General features: G+C 51.2%; 6 protein-coding genes across 6 annotated transcripts; 4 read left to right on the top strand and 2 right to left on the bottom strand.

The window, feature by feature from the left end:
• Position 1: 1 nt before the first annotated feature.
• On the top strand, positions 2-5,247 carry SCP_0201140 (hypothetical protein; the record flags this gene model as incomplete). The annotated part of the gene is made up of 7 exons (XM_027754029.1): positions 2-374; positions 718-3,597; positions 3,650-3,894; positions 3,945-4,041; positions 4,092-4,796; positions 4,855-5,043; positions 5,099-5,247. The coding sequence occupies 7 exons, from the start codon at positions 2-4 to the stop codon at positions 5,245-5,247; spliced, it is 4,638 nt and encodes a 1,545-aa protein (XP_027609830.1).
• A 1,059-nt stretch (positions 5,248-6,306) lies between these two features.
• SCP_0201130 (hypothetical protein) lies at positions 6,307-6,652 on the bottom strand (the record flags this gene model as incomplete). The annotated part of the gene is made up of 2 exons (XM_027754028.1): positions 6,307-6,476; positions 6,538-6,652. 2 exons carry the CDS (start codon positions 6,650-6,652, stop codon positions 6,307-6,309), a joined length of 285 nt encoding a protein of 94 aa, XP_027609829.1.
• Positions 6,653-7,049: 397 nt separating this feature from the next.
• SCP_0201120 (putative pinoresinol-lariciresinol reductase 3) lies at positions 7,050-8,336 on the bottom strand (the record flags this gene model as incomplete). Its single annotated transcript, XM_027754027.1, has 6 exons — positions 7,050-7,179; positions 7,244-7,580; positions 7,641-7,647; positions 7,708-7,852; positions 7,912-8,200; positions 8,261-8,336. The coding sequence occupies 6 exons, from the start codon at positions 8,334-8,336 to the stop codon at positions 7,050-7,052; spliced, it is 984 nt and encodes a 327-aa protein (XP_027609828.1).
• A 1,531-nt stretch (positions 8,337-9,867) lies between these two features.
• Positions 9,868-10,527, top strand: SCP_0201110 (hypothetical protein; the record flags this gene model as incomplete). Its single annotated transcript, XM_027754026.1, has 2 exons — positions 9,868-10,308; positions 10,360-10,527. 2 exons carry the CDS (start codon positions 9,868-9,870, stop codon positions 10,525-10,527), a joined length of 609 nt encoding a protein of 202 aa, XP_027609827.1.
• A 2,187-nt stretch (positions 10,528-12,714) lies between these two features.
• On the top strand, positions 12,715-13,606 carry SCP_0201100 (predicted protein; the record flags this gene model as incomplete). Its single annotated transcript, XM_027754025.1, has 3 exons — positions 12,715-12,797; positions 12,857-12,988; positions 13,042-13,606. The coding sequence occupies 3 exons, from the start codon at positions 12,715-12,717 to the stop codon at positions 13,604-13,606; spliced, it is 780 nt and encodes a 259-aa protein (XP_027609826.1).
• A 1,745-nt stretch (positions 13,607-15,351) lies between these two features.
• SCP_0201090 (predicted protein) lies at positions 15,352-17,206 on the top strand (the record flags this gene model as incomplete). Its single annotated transcript, XM_027754024.1, has 12 exons — positions 15,352-15,563; positions 15,634-15,692; positions 15,747-15,766; positions 15,825-15,893; positions 15,964-16,035; positions 16,092-16,188; positions 16,247-16,315; positions 16,374-16,561; positions 16,621-16,701; positions 16,752-16,853; positions 16,930-17,027; positions 17,080-17,206. The coding sequence occupies 12 exons, from the start codon at positions 15,352-15,354 to the stop codon at positions 17,204-17,206; spliced, it is 1,194 nt and encodes a 397-aa protein (XP_027609825.1).
• Between the last annotated feature and the right edge of the window lie 792 nt (positions 17,207-17,998).

Genomic DNA, 17,998 nt, shown 5'->3' with positions numbered 1-17,998 from the left:
GATGGCGACGAAGGCTCACGCACTTTCCTATGACAGCACTGGTTCATCTGTACTCGCTCAGTTTCCACTTCCCATCTCCCTGGCTTCACCGGTGCTTACTTCAGTGATCTCACTGGCCGATAGGCCGCTCATTGCGTACTCCGTCTTCATTCCTCCGCCATCTACGAATTCATCTGATCATCTCAACTGCATCGAGCTCGCGCGCAGAACAATCATATCACGAAACGGCCAGTCTACAGTGCTGGACTCTCTTTTACCCAGTGTTTACATCGCCAAGGACATCTGTAGGCTCTATGTCTTTGCATTTAGTTATAGTGACAATATTTCCGCGTCACATACTGCCCTCGCAGCTTTGCAGTTTGATGCATTGATATGTGAGTCTTCTCCTCATAAAGATTGTTCGTCCATGCACCACGATCGGTCATGACATATCGGTTGCTTATTTCATGAACGGGGTCATGGCCAGTTCGTCTGCGTGTATTTGATTCGAGTCTCTCGGAGATGTCGCACCTGGTTATGCGCGATGATGTGGTGCACCTGTGTCTCATGATGCTGCAGTATTTGCGGTCTTAGGATATGCCATATATCCACAGTGCATGCAGACGTACAGTTCAGCTCCCTTATGAGAAGCAGTTTTCTCTGGTACATTGATATTATAACCTATCACTTCGCTCGCATGGTAATCATGAGTATACGAATCTGACACTCTATTTTCAGTGACTGAGTCAGCAACTTTCACACCGTCCACCATCTATCCGTGCTCAGTTGCGTGCTCTGAGCATGCAATTCCGTGCCCCGATTGCTTGGATCATTCCCAGACAGCGAAAACGCCAGCGCAACTTTTTCCACGAAATTCTCTCCGTACACCTGTTCATCAGTTCCTCCAAGCTGTTCGCGAAAGATTGATTGACGATATAGCAGCAGCGTCCAATTCAGGCCGTCCCGCGATGCGCTTGAAAGACGGGTTTCTTCTCGGTCCTACCTCCGCCTCCTCAGAATGGGGTGCCGGATGGGATCAGCCTGCGCGTATGAGACCACTCATATACTGCCATATCCTGGTGCACCTTTCCCAGATGCCGGCACGCTTGACCATTCATCCCATTCTACGGCCCACATATTACGTGCCCTTGTGCAGCTCCTTGCCTCTTCCGTCTGGAACTCCTATATCGCTCCTTCCGCATGGTGTGCCTGGTTATTATTTGAGCTCCTACGCCGGTCCTACGGCTGCACTGACTTCTCAGTTTGACGAAGCACTCATTGGTCTAGGTGCAGGAAATTGGAAGTATACGCCTTCCAGTAATATAGGTACTTCAGCGAAGAAGGATTTTCCGGTGTATATCATTGCATGGATATCTGTCCAGAACAAGCAAGGAGAGGATAAAGGTATGCCAGTCATCTGGCCCGTACGGCTTTGTCTTGCGTACCATTCAAGTTCGCCATCACCTCATGCTCGCATGCCGCTTCAGCAGACGCCTGAGCTACCGGCCCAATTGCAAGCCTCGCCTCCTCCTCCCGCAGCCCCAATACCTTCCGGTGGACCTAGTTCATCCTCGTTTCTGTCTTCATCAGATGCTAAGACCCGCTCGAGCACACCCCATCCTCTGTTAAGCACGCTTCGTCATCCTCCCACTCTCATTTCGTCTCCTTCGAGCGATGCTGTTCGCGCGTTCAGTACTCTGACATTCACGACGAAGCCTCATGTGAGAGACTTCCGGCAGGTTGCTGCGGAGGTGAGTAACTATGTTGATGCAGTAGCCAAGGAAAGGGAGCGCGAACGAGAACGAATCAAGAGGGAGAGAGAAATTGGGAGTACCAGAACGAGAGCCGGAAGTACCAGTACGGCGGGCGCTGTTCCGAGCGTGCCACCATCGTCTGTACCACCTGCACCCAGATCCCCGAAGGTCGAGGAAGCTCCTACCCCTGCGATTGCCGTCGCCCCTCAGCCTCCGGCGGACGAGGCTATGGTAGATCAGGAGACTGAGCCTGCAATATCGTCTGAGGATTCTCTCGAATCGCTTTTCTCTCCTCCACCGTCGGCCTCAGACCTTCCGGAGTCGGATGATGCAATTCAGTTTGCTGCACAAGCAGTAACTGATACAACTTCCTCAGTTCCCGAGGAGCCAGTGCCATCTGTAACCCCGCGACAAGAAACCGAGCCATCTGCGACGTCTTCGTTCGATCCCTTCGGCACGTTCGATGCAACCTGGTCCCAGCCTTCCAACGGGTTCCTGGAAATGAACATAGACAACATAGACTACGACATGGGTTTCAGTGGCATGAACATCGATTCGATAGGCGGCGAACGCAATGGCGATGAGGCTGCAGGCGACTTTGACAAGGACGACGGATTCGGCATCTTCACTGATGACGACTTCGATTTCTTCGACACGCCGGCAGCGAATGCTCGTTCAGTGGGTACTGTGCCAGTTACTAGCGCGATGGATATGGGCATGGGCCATACTGTGGCTGCAGGTCCTGCACCTCTTGGTCTTCCACCTCTTGGTCTTCCACCTCCTCTCGCGGGCGATGGTATACTTTTTTCCGGCCCTGGTCCTCCTGCTGCTGTATCCAACCAGTCGTCGCCCTGGGTCGTCGGTTCTCCTATCGAAGGATTCACCCCTCGTGGTAGCGATTTTCACCGTCGTGGGGATTACATCTCAGCTCCCCCAGATTTGGTCCCCCCAACTCCGACGAGGACGCCATCAACCCAGTCTGCTCCTGTGACCCCTTCAGTGCAGCTGTCCGATCAGGACGATCCTCGACAGTACGAAGGCTGCGGTCCGAGTGTGTTTGACCCCATTCCCTTCGCACTGAGTCATAGACTAGCTGACGGCAAATACGCCATTGGAAAGTTTGCACTGCCTAGTCCACCTGACGAGGAGGACCGTACGGAGCCTATAGTCTTTGCGTCGGTGCCATCATGGGCGAGTGGATGGAAGCTCAAGTATACAGAGGCTACGGATCCACGCATCGGAATTGTGCGCAAACTAATTGGAGTGAAAAGGAAGAGCTTCGACCAGGGCATGCGAGATGGGAAGATGTCTCCATCATGGGTCACGGAGCACGAAGAGTGGGAGAGCAGTTCACCGTCACCGGATGTTGAAATGGCGGACGCCACCTCGGATGTATCTGAAGACGAGGAGCCGTGGGTGGAAGAAGACGATGCGATGACTGCACGCCCTTCTACACCTCCCCCGTCGTACCTTCCCATGGGCCCCGTCTTACTTCAGACCCAGTTCCATCATTCTCATTTACTCCCTCTATGCTCGCCGCTCCGACCTTCGGGGGCAGCGGTCAATAACCTCACCGCCAGCACCCCGCCTATGTCAGTGCCTACTCCAGTCTCCCCAGCTGCCGTGCTCGGCGCCGCATCAGAGAAGTCCAAATCTCTTGAGGCGGCGGCGCAGTTACTCATGAAGGAAGCTGTCGAGAACAGTGCGTGGGCCGATGCCTGGCAACTCAATGCCGTAGCGTCTGTAGCCTCGGCCAGTCCGCCAACGCAGGTGTGGCAGGCTGATGTAAAGTATGTAAGCTGGCTTCTGGGTAGCATTTCCTCTGCGCAGTCAAGTGTCAATGTTGAACAGCTTGTAGTTCCGCGTAAGCATTGGACGTTTGCCGTCTTTATTCCTTATCTGATGCTGAATCGTAGATTGTAAAACTGAGCACCATTCTCAAGTTTTGCTTCGGTTGTTGGAACCTCCCATGTTTGCGGTGGGGAAGTCTGATTCTGTGGTGCAAGTTTTACCAACTGCGGTGCGATTTTGGGAAAAGCTAGGTCTTGGTCCTCGGTCTGGCAAGAAAGACGTGATTGTATACGTGTTCTTCGAGGGTGGAGGGGACGAAAGAGAAAGCGAGATTGCACAGTGGCTTGACATAGTCTCAGCAGCGTATTCGGTATGCACTTCGGGCTATCACGCCATCCAAGTGCTCATTAAAATTTTCAGGCAAAGAACTATGGGAAACACGCTGCCGGTAATTCAGACAGCTGTACAAGAGCTGGCCTTGTCCCGGTGCGACTTGATGCTGTAAAGAAGATGCTAGGTATGTCACCGGTACTTTGTCCTATGTTGATGCGCTCATTATATGTACAGTAAATTTTGTCGCTACTCTCCCCCTGTCAGCACTCTCTTCTAGTCTCGTCTTCTATTTCATTGTTCCTCCTGCCATGATATCGCTTTCATCTCAGCCCCTTCGACACCTCTTCTCCGCCATGAAGCGTACTACGAAGACGCATATCGATGCCCAGATCCTCTTCCATTTCGTCCCCGAGCCGCTCACAACGGCTATTCACTCTGACCCGTGCACCAGCCGCGCCGAACTTGAGCATTTTGTTGACAGTGTGTACGATCGCGTACTCCAGCCAATTGAACGAATGATGTCCCGAAAATTGTTCACGCACGGAACACGTACACGGGCTTACTTCCATGCACCCGCTTTTTCACTCGTTCGTTCACGTCCTTCCACACGCCCGTCACTTGTCGGAGAATTAGGCCATGCAGCACATGTGACTTTCGCGCTCGAGCCGCATCCACTCTCTCTGGATGTTGTTGATCGATACACGTTGTTGCACGTTGGGTACAGGATAACGCCTTGTGGGCGGTGGCTCCTTGCCGCGTGTATAGATGCACGAGGCGAAGAGCATGAACTAGGTGCTTGGTTATTACCTGGAGAAGCGGTGGAGACATATGTAGTGAATCAAGTGTGGGCATTCGTTCACACATTCTCCATTAGGGCCAACGTAGAGTGGAGGATAGTCGTGGCGAAGATGGGTGCTATGAGTTCGACCGAACTCAACGGTAAGTAGTGAAAGCATTTTATTTGTTCATTTGTGTTGATATTCCGTCATTGATTTAGCTTGGACCACCCAACTCGATATAGCAACTTCTGTCTCGACCGAGCATCCCGCATTACATGTTACGCTGCTCTCGATCGAGCACGAACTTCCTTGGACTTTCCTTGGCCCCACTTCCAATGACAGTATGAAACGCATCATGTCTCCGTCTCCGACAACCTCCACGCGCGTCTCTGCACGAATCCCCTCCGGTGCTGTTTTGGCAGATGTCTCTTGCGCGACATATGCGCTCCTCCCTCCTATCAGCTCAGCGTGTATTCCTCTCCCGGGTAGTATATCCTCCCCGGAACACGTCCCTGGTTCCGCCGATGCATCTTTCATCCCAGATTGTGAAGACGATGAGCCATCACTACAACATCATCCCAGTATGTTGGCTCGGCGAATCAGTGCACTAATTCACGTTCCTGCGGGCACCGATTACACAGCAATCTCCATGGTTCATTTATTCCATCTCCATACGGCGCGATCGTTGAAATCATATTCATGGGAATCAGACCTGCGCAAGATGAGTGCAGATGCTGACTTATCTGGCGACGCAGGAAGTGCAGGACACCTGCCGCAATCCTCCTCGGATAAGGAGGAAGACGAGACTATGGGGGACATTACGCGGAACTATCATGAGCTCGCGGTACTTGCGCATACCAGGTGGAAATTCAGCCCATCGACGGCATTGCCGTTCCATCTGGCGGCGCTAGAGGTGATGAAGATGACGCTGAGTGGAGATGGCACGGATCCATGATGAGTATGTGTTGGTGCTGCGTATTGGTCCATGCTTTGTTGTTGTTGCTTTCGTGTACATCTGTTTGCATATCCAAGATCTTCCATCCTGTGTATCATCCGATCGCCGTTATTCCTTTGTTCAATCACTCCAATGTACTAGATTTACCCGATTTGCAGTCATCGTCATCTCCAGTGTCACTTATCATATCTGTGCTCGTGTATGTCTACTAATAGTACTAATATGTGGCTCCTATCGTAGTTTTCTATCAACCGGTATCGAAATAGAGATGAAGTATTGCACATTGACCTTCGTGCCAAACTCCTTCAACCTCGCATCTGAATGTCCAGAAATGTCGTGATCGTATGTGCGCCCAAGTGGTCTTCGTCACGGTGGACGGCGTATCTGAGACATTAGATACATACCTTAAGGTCAACTGGACATGACACGCCCAAATGTGAGCGAGGTAGGATGCACCCCGAGTTGCATGTAATAAGACGTAACTCCTGGGCTTAGATTCTCAATAATTTCTGAAGGGATGAACATCTCGGAGCAGCACCGCTATGGAGCGGCGGTTATAACAACTGCAGTCAACGTGAAATGACATCTGAGCCAGGCAACAAACTAACGGTAAGGATCCGAGTGGGACACGAAACAATGATGCATTGCGAGAGCGACATAGCAAAACCACCTCACAGAACAAAAGCTCGACAACATCCAAAAAGTTATGACGGATCTAAAAGAGGCCAGAGAGAGCAGCGACGCCGCGAGCAGCCACACCACCAATACCCGCTGCAGTGGCATAGCCAATGACGGGCACAGCGCCGCCCATGGCGATGCTCTGGCATATAGCGAAAGAGCTTCCAGCCGCCACCGCTGCACCCTGCATCCCCGCGGCTATGCCCCCTGCAAAGACGAGCACCTGGTCAGAGGAATGGAGGATTACGGGGAGAAAACAATGTCTAACCAGCGATAGGCCCAGCCGCACCAAAACCAACAACTCCAAGTACTGCGGGAGCAGCTATCGGTGTCAAGATGAGTGCTCCTACCGCACCCGCCGCCAACGCAATCGTTCCACTCATCGTGTAAAACCCAAGTGATTTCGAGAAATGGTAAGGTGCTCAACTTTCTTGATAGATCAACTTAGTAAATTCCATTTGATTAGCACCAAAAAGATTTTTAAAGAAGACACTCACCGTGAACTCTATCCGTTGATGGCGGTAAGCAAACTGCTGGCGCCTGCAGCGATGCGAACATAAATACCTCCCGTAATATGTAGCTTAGATAATCTCCTCAGGAGCCGCTGTCCGCCCATAAGTACTTCCTACCCAGACCTCCGACACACCACTAATTGACCGTACAAATTTGTCTGTCTGGTTTATACAATATACATGCAATCGAGTGCTACGTCCCGGAATTGATTCACCGCCGTATCAGGATTTCCATGATCAATTGCTGCGGACCTACAGAGAAGCAATTTTAAGACCACGCATTGTTCTCGCGGGCGAAGTCCTCCACAGTCTTCCACTTCCAGACACTCTGGTCTGGGTTGACAAGGTCGTTGTTGTTGTCCACTGACAAGTCAAGTTCGCCTTCTGCCATGGCAAGACTGCAACAGCACATGCGAATAATGTTTAATATGAGACAAAAAAATATCAGGAATAATAGCATACCGAAGATAGGGAGCCAGTGAAGCCTTCGGGTCGTGCGGGAACGCTTCTTGTGTGCTCTTCTTGAAATTCTCCAGGTCCTCGCTCTTCAACACAATTTCACCCCGGTCGTGTCCGAGCTCCTTGCGGACACGTTGCACGCTTTCGCGGATGTCTGTGATGTTGATCGTTTCCCCGGAGAGGCGGACATAGTCAGGAACTCGGGTGGATAACTCGGGCGAAAGAGCGACGAGTGAAAGTTCTGCAAGAGCACGTCCGATGTCTCCCTTCGACGTCCAGGAGACTCGCTGGTTGGGCGAGCCATAGAACGTGTACAGGTTATTTGCGTGGTCGAATCCAACTGCAATCGATACAATATTAGAAACAAGATGTGGTGTGTCTCCGATGTTAGATCACGTACGGAATGGCTGAGAAAGGTAGATGTTAGATCTGCACAAGGAGCGGGACTACTGGATAGAAACACTCACAGTAAGGCATAGTTCGAGGAAGAGACCGATGTAAACTTCGATGACCTTCAGCTTGCCTTGACCACGCGCTCGTGCTCTCCGATCGTGTTCCCTCTTTCCAAGCCAGGCGGGATGTTTATATCCCCAGTAGTCCTTGCGATGGTCACTGCAACGTTGTCAGCATACTGCTGTTCCCTGAGGAGCGCCAGCACGACTCTCACTCACACTCCATATTCGCTGGGGAAGTACACCTTTACGCCGCGCTCCACACTAGCCTTAACTAAGGCATCCTGCACATTCTCAGGGCCTGGCGGTAGTGCGTTCACAACGACGTCTACCCCTTCCAAAGCCTTCACCAGAGATGGGAGAGGATCGGACTCGCTTAACTGATGGAGCTCCGCGCCCTTTGCAGCCAGGGCTTGTGCTCCGCTAGAAGAGGGATCGCGAACGAGCGCGATCACGCGGGAAAAGAAGGGGCGATAGCTGCCCAGAAAAACTGCAGTAACCTCTCTGCCTGTGCAACCATGGTGGTCAGCAAGTCTCGATATTGAGCGGACCCCGTAAGAAGACGTACCGAGAGTGCCAGTCGCACCTGCGATGGCGACGACGTATTGTGCGCGGCTAAGCCTGGTAGATGTTAAGTATGACATGTACGAATCTGGGGGAAAACGCTGGAGAGTGGGGCTCTGGGGAGCTATATACCTCAGACCCCTATCGAATTGCGTTCACTTGCGTCAGTGATCCCGGACCTTCTCAGGAGCTCAATGTAGGACCGAGAACACTCTCAGGGAACTTGGAGCTGACCAAGCCATCGAGCTGACATATTCTTGTCGTATTCTACCGGCCTCGGCCTGTTGCAATTCATGGTCGCAAGCCACGGCGAATTTAACAGCCAGTGTCTAGCAGGCACCTGGCGACGCCATTTGTGAGATCAATCTTGTCGATCCGAACGTTCAAAGCAGTATTAGAGGTACCTAGAACGTTGGAAAGAAATGTTATGTCGGGCAGTCTACCCCGGAAGTACGAGCTTGAGACGGTTCAGGCTGTAGGAGTCCGGACTTCTCCGGGCGCTGCTTTCTGATTCAGACGCCCAAGAGGCATGCACCGGCAAAATCCGAGACACAGGGGGTCTCCGAGGCCCTTAACCGGAAATTATTTCCACCTAAGAAACTGCTAGTAGGAGGTGAGGAAAGGCTTATTCTCATGAGTTCCATGCCTTACAGTTGAAACCTATCGCAGAGGAGAGTTTGCAATGCGTATCGGGGGTTCGGCCGGCGGCGGGGGGGGGCGGGGTCGGGGTCGGGCGCTTAGTAGGTGTGATGTCGGGTCACACAGGTAACAAGCAGGTGACATACTTATGTAATCATTTTTGGTAGCTCCTCTTTATGGCAATTTTTACGGGGGGAGGGGGGGTCTCGAAGGTCCTTAACTGGATTTTCTGATGACCTCGTGTGCGGAATTTGATTTTTGCATGCCTCTTGCAGACGCCCCCGACTCGGAAAGAAATGTACCCGATCATTGACAAAACGAAGGCTCAGCTGCACAATTCGCTGGATAATCTCATTAATACTATTTCAATGGTCGACAGCTTCCGCGACTCTCTTGCCACACGAGATGCTTGCATAAAATTTCTACATCCTCGCGGAAATGTTTCCGAGCACCGACTATCAGCCACGTCTGTCGTCATTGGCGCGACATCGCGCTCTCTACTGCCGACGAATGTCCCACTCGAAAATAACGAACTTGCTTTGGAGTTCCTTACTCATTCCAAGTTAGCACCAATCGGTTTATTCGCAGAGCAAGACCAAACAATTGACCCAGAGCTAATATTATGCGTGAAACCCCATATGCATCGTGTCAAGAGGTTCCGTGCCTTCTCTGAGGATGAAGAGGAGAATACTTGTTGAGGAGACTTGCCAGGTGGACCTCTGCACCCCGGTTACAGGAGCTTGAGCTTTTCACTGCCAAAGAGACATGAGTCATGGAGAACATGTTTGGAGACCATTTGCCCTCCTTGCGTTCACTGTGGCTCTTGCACGTTTCCATACCGTGGACATCGCCGATTTGCAGTAATCTCAGCGATCTAGTTCTCGAGGGTCAGCGTCGCTCCGCTGCTCCGACGATGTCGGTTTTATCGATGTTCTGGCAAGATGTCCCCATCTGGAGATCTTGACCTTGCGCATGGTGGGACCCCTTTCGTACGACGTCACTACAGATTGCAATTTACCCCTGGTGCACCTTCCTCACCTCAAGGAATTGGAGTTGTCAGAGATCCTCCAGGCGATGGTCCCAAACATTCTAAAGCACTTATGTCTCGCAGCCACCACACGCATTCTGATAAACACCAGCATAGCACTCACTTTGTACAATGAGTCCGTGTTTTCTCCTTCTGTGCTTCCTCCCGATTGCAGTGCGCTGACGAGTTTTGCGGAGCACCGCATGATCGAGTTCTTCGATGAGAGAAACGATGGGCTCATCATTCGCCCTCATCCCAACACGAATGCCCTCTGTACCGAGGCGTTATTCAAGCTCGAGCTCACTGACGTGATCCTGGATCTTTCCTGTCTCAGCTCGTTCGACCTCCCTAAAATCGAGGTGCTCGTCCTAGGGGGTCTTCGTATGGTGTCTGTCGATACGTGGTCTAATCTCTTCGCTAATCTAACAAACCTGTAGACGCTGCGTCTGATTAGCATAGCTCCCTTCGCTTTGTTGGCCTGCATTCTCTCGCCGAATACAGGCCAGGGACGGTCTCCCGAAGACGCGGACTACAGCCTTTTGCTGTTATGCCTGCAATTGAGAAGCGTCGAATTCATCAATGCGCGTTTCGAGCTAGGGCTTTAGACGATATCGTTGGACTTCGTACGCACCCGCTCGTGGAAGAAGGGAAGGAACTTGCGCTGCTTGGAGTTGATCGAGGCCGTCGGCTATGAAGATACAGAGGTCGACGAACTACGGAAACACGGGGTTAAGATTCTTTTTAATGACAACGATGGCACTTGAGGATTCTGCGACTATTGCTTAAGCGGACGAAGAGGTGGGCACGGCCAGGACCACAGGTGAGAATGCGCAACCTTCTCACCATAACGATTCTGATAAAGTTCTCATATTCATAGACATGGATAATGGTTATGCAGAGGCGGCTCCTCTTGACGGTGCAGCTGACAACTGATGGGCAGTCGGGATCTCTTATACCTCGCTGTATACCTGCGGCTGCGTATCAGGTGCGCACTTATTATATCTTACTAAACTAGCATACCCATGTAGGGGGGAACTACGCACAACGACTCAATACTTTCTTACTTACAACTGTAACGCGACGCGACGGTGGTGTGGTTATCACATGACACTAAGACAACGTCGTTTTCCGAGTTACAGTGGATCCAAAATTCTCTGTGGAATTCCTCCCCTATCATGTTGCATATTAATTTATTGACATCGTTCTAGACTTGTACTGTTGTCTCTGCCCACACCGATCAGCGCTCCGGGTCGCAGTATCCCCGCTCCATTGACTTTGCTGAACGTGCGCATGGTGCAATGAAGCTGTTTCCAGCAAGTCTATGCAGGTCTTCTACTTCAGCGTGTGCATGCGTTAGAGTGGCAGAGAAGACTTGCTAGAAGGAGGGTGCTCATCTTAACAGTGGTATCTCTTTGTATAGGGCGGTGAGTGCTAATATTTGTGGAGCGTATCTCGGAACAGCCAGCTCTCTTGTCCGGTTGCATGGACGTCGAAGTGCACGAGCGGTGGTATTGTGGACTCGGAGTTGCGAATTCTCCATCGTGCTTCTCTCGTAGAAATGTGAGTGATCGCGTTCTCACCGGCCTCGGACAGGTTCTGCTGCTCAGTAACATAACCCTGGCCATTGGACCACTGAAACCCTTGGATATGACGTATTCAGGAGTTGAATCCAAGCCCGCCCGCGCATATCACACCTGTTGTCGGTATTTCGTGCTGCAATGGATTATTAAACATGTGATATCCTGTGATTTCCCAGACGGCACAAGCCGATAACGATTCTCTCGACGTGGTTCCTCCATCCCCGCTATTGTATTCATCTTCTTAAGACACTTCCATATGGTGGTCAGTCTGTATGACTCTCGCGGCTGTCGCCAGTATCATCGAATTAATGATCGTGTTCACCAAGCGCGATGTTACTCTCTACGACCGCCGACCGTCAAAGCTAAATAGGGATTTGTTGTCTTTCTGCACCCTGCAAGTCTCCGGTGCAGCTCATCAGTTTTACACAGCAGAAGCCGCAATGATCCTCTCGAGCCGCCAGGAGCCACACTCTCCCTAGCAACGCTGGCGTTTCAGTATGCAACCTCTCTTTCGGCCCTTAGCTCCCGGTTGAGCTCACTGGTGGAAGATTTTGTGTCAGCGCCCGCGCACAGCCCGAGCTTGGGCGGATGCCACGACAAAAAAATATAGAAGTCGGTTTAAAACCTTCCATCGCAACATGAATGTAAAAGCATTGCGGTATGCGGTCAGTACGCTCTGCTTCTGTACAGTACACGTTAGAAACAGTCTGGACTCTACAGTCAATGTCGTTCACTCGCTTTCATCTGAGTGGTCCTTCTAGATCTCGGTAAGGCACGGGCGCGCCGATTTGATGAAGGGAACCCGAGCACGACCGGCATTTCGCATTGTGCGGTCCCTTCGCTCGGTCGTCAAAAAGTGAAGACAATAGTTAGAGCTTGATTCGCTAGTGCCGCAGCTATGAGAATCGCAGTGGATGACTTCTACGAAGTTTCCGCTTGCTGTGATTGAGCTGGAGCTGGACTAGAGAAAGTTCGTGCGTTGCAAGTGCTCTGCCGGAGCCGCGTACGGATCTCGGTGCAATGCTCCTAGTTGGGACACCGAGCATGCACCTGCCATCTTCAATCAATGTACCATGACTTTTCGGGAAGCGCATCCGCTCAATTCCTTGACTGCCTCAGCTAACGCGATAAGCGCAGGCATAGCATCGGCCAGGGCCTATCATATAAATATTAGCATGTCCGCCCACTCGCTGCTGCAGTATTCACATCCCCATGGCCCTCCCCAAGCACCTCCCGCATGTGCTCCTTAAGTATGCGATGGTGACCGCGCTGATGGCGTTCATTACGAAGATGTTGTACGTGCTTCGTGACATCGTACAGATATCGGCCGATGCTCACATCGTGCGTAATCTAGCGTGGCTTACGATGATTTACAGCGGTACGAACCGCATTTCTCCATGGTCGACCATCCCTACGTTCCCCCATCCAAAGGAGACAGTCGTTCGCCATGCCCTGCGTTGAACGCGTTAGCCAATCATAATTATCTGTGAGCATCTCACCTTCTTCTCTCCACGGAGATCCGTCTGACCTTGACCACAGACCACACGATGGCCGAGGAATCACCCGCGATGCTTACATCCGCGCCCTGCGGGACGGCTACAATCTGTCGATTCCCCTTGCTACGCTCCTCACATACGGCTCGCATATGATTCTCGCGCAGTACAGCTCGCTTTCGCTTGCCGACCTCGCGCGGCACAACTTCATTGAGCACAGCGAGTCCCTCGGCCATGCCGATGTCATCGGAGATGAGGAATACGCACCCTCCGAGGCGGACCCTCAGCTGATATCGCAGCTTATCAATGCATCCTCCAATGGGCATTCCATGGATATCCACGACTTCACAAGGGCGCGGCTTCGCCGCGAGGAACCGTACGAGCAGCCGCTGGATCCTCTGCACGAGGAGATTGCGCGCGGGGAGATGTCGATGGTCCTCGGCATCTTTGGACAGGGCAATGAGGCGGTGCCCGTGCGGTGGTTGAATGACTGGTGGCTGAACGAGCGATTCCCTGAGGATTGGGAGCCAAAACACGAGCAGACGTTGCTGAAGACCGTCCGCACGTCGTACAGGATCAAGCAGCTGATGCAAGCCGCTGAGGGACAATAGGGGGGTGCTTGAAGGCATGGAGGGCACTGGTGTCTGCTTGCTTATTTAATCTTTTCTCAGTGCTAAATTTCGTGGAATCATGTAGCGGTAAGTTTGTTGTACAGAAATGGGCGATACCGTACGAGATCGATGTATATAAAGTAATTAGTAAAGCTTTCACGTTCGTCACGACGGCAACACTACTCACTTCCAAACACGAACTTTCGTCCCCTGGAGTGCACGTTTGAGGATCAAGGTAGAAGCCAACGGGTTGTGTCAAAGCACTCTCGCTCTCTGTGATACTGTCTGCAAGTAACGAAGGACAATTACTTATCAGCTACCGGTAAGATCCTGCCCGCCGTGGAGTCCAACGTGAACATGCTGGATCAGTATGGTCTGGTTCACAGCAGTGCAGATTTCTGTCTTTGAAATCGTTCTACAGATAGGTTGGCAAGGAATATTTACCGTGGTAAGCTGGACATTGATGTGGAAGTTCAAACTGTAAACCGGAAGTTCAAAGAAAAGATAGGCACGTGATAATGTGACACGTCGCGCTCCATGAACTGTCGCGACTCTCTCACTTGGGCTTGCCCATGCGACTTTGACTCAATCTCCACCTTTAGTTTCACATTGATACTCAGATCAGGAGCTCCTGTGCCTGCGCAAGCCTACAAGGCTGTTTAAATTACTATGCAGTGCGACGGATGTACGGGTGACACGGTATACAACAGCTACCGGCTATCTGCGCTGGTAAGGTCTGGCTGGACCTGCAGTCTCCAGTAGGTGTTCTACCATGGCGGTCGTCATCGCCAACCAGTCTTTGGACGGCATTCTGGTGGGCGGATATGCGTGAGCGACTTCATGAGCACGAAATTGCCTAGTCATGAACTATTCCGAGTCAATAACAATATAACGCGTCGTTACACAGGTGGGGTTCACTAGTTATCTTTTGATTGTGAACCATGATCGCGTATCCTCTATCCAGTAGTGGCGGTGGTATCATCTACTCGGTCCGAGGAGTAGCCTAAAGTTTCTGGCTCAAGAAGCTGACAACATCTTGACAGTGTCTCTGTAATCGAGCTCGGAATAGAAGAATAAAGCTCAACTATCATACCCTGGTCTCAGATACGTATATTGCTGGCAAACTCGTCGGCACATCTATTTGCCCAGTGAGTTTGATGTTCCTGTTCGACCTGCAAAAGACTTACTAAGTTGGACCTACCTGATCCAAGGAGATTTTGATAACCATTTGCAGAGCAAAGCCTTGCAGACCTTGATTGCAATGCCAGATATTATCAGAAATAGTCCTGAAAAATGGCATATCAATCAAGTACCTCAACTGAAAAGCCACTCGTAGGGTTGCATATGACCCTTCCTCTCAGGTCCGTGCGTTTCTCATGCCGAGAGAGTGCGGAACGCCTACGAACCACCCATCGATGTCAGTCTGTTTGCATCTTACCGTACCGACAGCGTGGTATCTACCTTCCGAAGGTACCCCTCAAGGCCTGCAACGTATCACATGGGACGATATATTCATAACGATGGAGAAGAGCTGCCGTCAGTCCCAGTCTTTTTCGGTAACGTATTGATCATGCTCCTGATCACCAGGACGAGCATAGAGGGATGATATATCATCCAGCGCCATCCAGCGCCATCCGTCAGGTCGCATGATAGGTTCCTGTCTTACCTGATTTCTCGGTTTTATAAGTACGACATGGTCGAGCGTCGCTTCTTTATCCGTCTCTTGCCTGTCTTCTTGACCCATCATGTCTACACCTCGCCTTCATCCGCCCTTCCGTGCCGATCACATTGGCTCACTGAAGCGCCCTGTGGCGCTTCTCAAAAGGCGCAATGACTTCGACGACAGCAAGTGCACTCTAGAAGAGTTGCAAGTGGTAGAGGACGAGGCAATCAGGGAGATCGTGAGGTTGCAACGCGAAACTGGAATAAAATCAATCACGGACGGCGAATTCAGGAGGTATATAGTGGTGTTCAGTGTGCTGCGCACGTCGATGCTCAGTGCCGTTTTCATGGTAATATTTGGCCAGACACATGTTTTTTGATGGCGTTTTCGACAACTTGGAGGGCATGAAGTTTCTTCCCAATGGTGACTTGGTGTCCTCATATTGTCCGAACGCTTGATACTTACCACTTTTTGTAGCGAATCCTGCGATGCTCATGGTTTGTACACCAAAGATCCAAGAATGACATCACCGACCGACGCTGTTGTGGTATGTAGGAATATGTCCCGGATATCGCCGCGTTCAAAGCGACCGGCTTTAAGGGCGCTGACTCGTACATCTGCGTTGTGAGCATGAGCGTCCTCACCCACTTTATGCACGCATGCGACTTGACGTCACATTGTGTTCTTTCGTTAGTCCAAGCTGCAGCGCACTAAGCCATTCTATATTGCGCAGTTCGAGAGCTTAAAGAAGCTGACTGCTCCTGAAGTAGGTGCACTACAAGGAGTTACGTCGGCGAATGCTCACGCTTTTGCTCGAAATAGGAGCACAAAAACCTAAAGATCACTATGTGCGCCCCGGAATGGTTCCATCTGCGCCATGGGCCTTATGCCTACAATACTGAGGTATACAAAAATGACGGTACTTATGTTTTCTGATCATCATTGAAATTGACGTTGATCTTGTTCCACATGTCTAGATGAATATTTCGCAGACATCGCAATAGCGTACCAGGAAGAGATCAAAGATCTATACGCCGCGGGATGCCGTACGCGATACTCAGCCTATTGGCCGTATTTTGCAAATATTGATGTGTCGCATCATAGGGAATATCCAGTTCGATGATCCGATCCTGGCGTACTTCTGCGGAGACTCTATGCTCAGCGGGATGGAGGAGCGTGGAATCGACCATGTTGGTCTGCTCAACACATACATCGGCACGTACAACAAGTGCCTTGAGGGCCGTCCCACCGACATGACCATTGGAATTCACCTCTGCAGAGGTAACTTCAGGGTACTCTTACAGCATCTACGATGTTCGTTATCGGCTAACCTTCCAACTTGGATACACAGCATGGCATGCATTTCAGCGAGGGCGGCTATGACCGCATCGCCATCAAGTTGTTCCAGGAGATCAATGTCGATTGCTACTACGTAAGGCTGTCCTGTCCTGTCCCACAGACGGTTATTGATCTTCCTGTTAGCTGGAGTATGATACCCAGCGTGCAGGTACGTTCGAGCCGCTGCGTTTCCTTCCCCGCAACAAATCTGTCGTCCTTGGCCTGGTCTCGACAAAGAGTCCAAAGGTGCGCTTCCCTTTCTTTGCCTTTCAGCACCTGCACGTCTTTGTGTTTCCTCGCAACGTACTGATAGCAGATTTAGATGGAAAACAAGGATGAGCTTGTCAGGCGCGTCTACGCAGCTGCGGAGATAATCGCTGACGGACAAGAGAAGCGGTCCAAGGAGGAGGCTCTAAATCAGTGCGTCTTTCCTTACTCTTCTACTTGCGAATGTCGAGCTTCTCTATTGCAGAATATGCATCAGCCCACAGTGCGGCTTCGCGTCACACGCAGAGGGTAACTCTGTGACAGAGGAGGACGAGCGGGCCAAGCTGACCCTAGTAGTTGAGACAGCCAGAGCAATCTGGTCCGATTGCTGAGCATGATTAGAATCTGGGACTACGGACTTGGGAGAGCAGAGAATGAGAGCAAGGACCCGACAGGCCAGGATGATGCCCCGCTGTGAAAGTTCGACATTACTGATATCCTGTTGCTATGATTCAACTCCTTTAGCACTGCCTGTATCTGTTTGATGAAGCTCTGATAGTTTTCGCCACCGTGTAACCCAAAGCATTCCCAGCCAGTGTTCTGGCCAGACTGGCACTTCTGAGCCCCGAAAAAGTATGTACTATTGGAGGCATTCTATTAGCATTCTATTGTCACTGTTCACGGAAAGGCGACACGAGCTTGATAGCAACGAGGTCAGTCTACGTCGTTGAAATTACATCTTGAATTCTTACGTACGCTTGTTTCAGACGCGCGCCCATGTGGTCCGGCTTACGAAGTCCCTGTTGAGCTGTTACCCGTGTGTTGGTCAGGCTGTCCCCCACTCGATTCAACGTACAGTATATCCATTCTAAGCTGAGCATTGCACAGGTTATGATCCGGCACTTCAGATTTAGTGCGCCAAGTTTCTCATCGCAGGGGGCGATGTGTTAGATGGTAAGGTTAGCATTCAGCAAAGCACGTCGGCCCCTCCAGGGATTTTGTTTGTCCTAGTATCAGGACGCATTAGAACAAGATGTCTCTATCAGTGCTGCGGGCCTAAACTTGCAGCCTATAAGCTCCTTCCGCCGGTTTATTTCCTCAGAACATAAGCTAGGATCTATTTTATAGTTTCCAACTCGAGTCTCGCATGTTTATACATGCCACATCCTTCAGGGCTGACTATG

Source organism: Sparassis crispa (genome assembly GCF_003851025.1).
Source record: "Sparassis crispa DNA, contig_000001F, whole genome shotgun sequence".
NCBI lineage: Eukaryota > Fungi > Basidiomycota > Agaricomycetes > Polyporales > Sparassidaceae > Sparassis > Sparassis crispa.
Note: the sequence above shows the minus strand (reverse complement) of the source record. Positions and strands in the feature narration are given on the sequence as shown.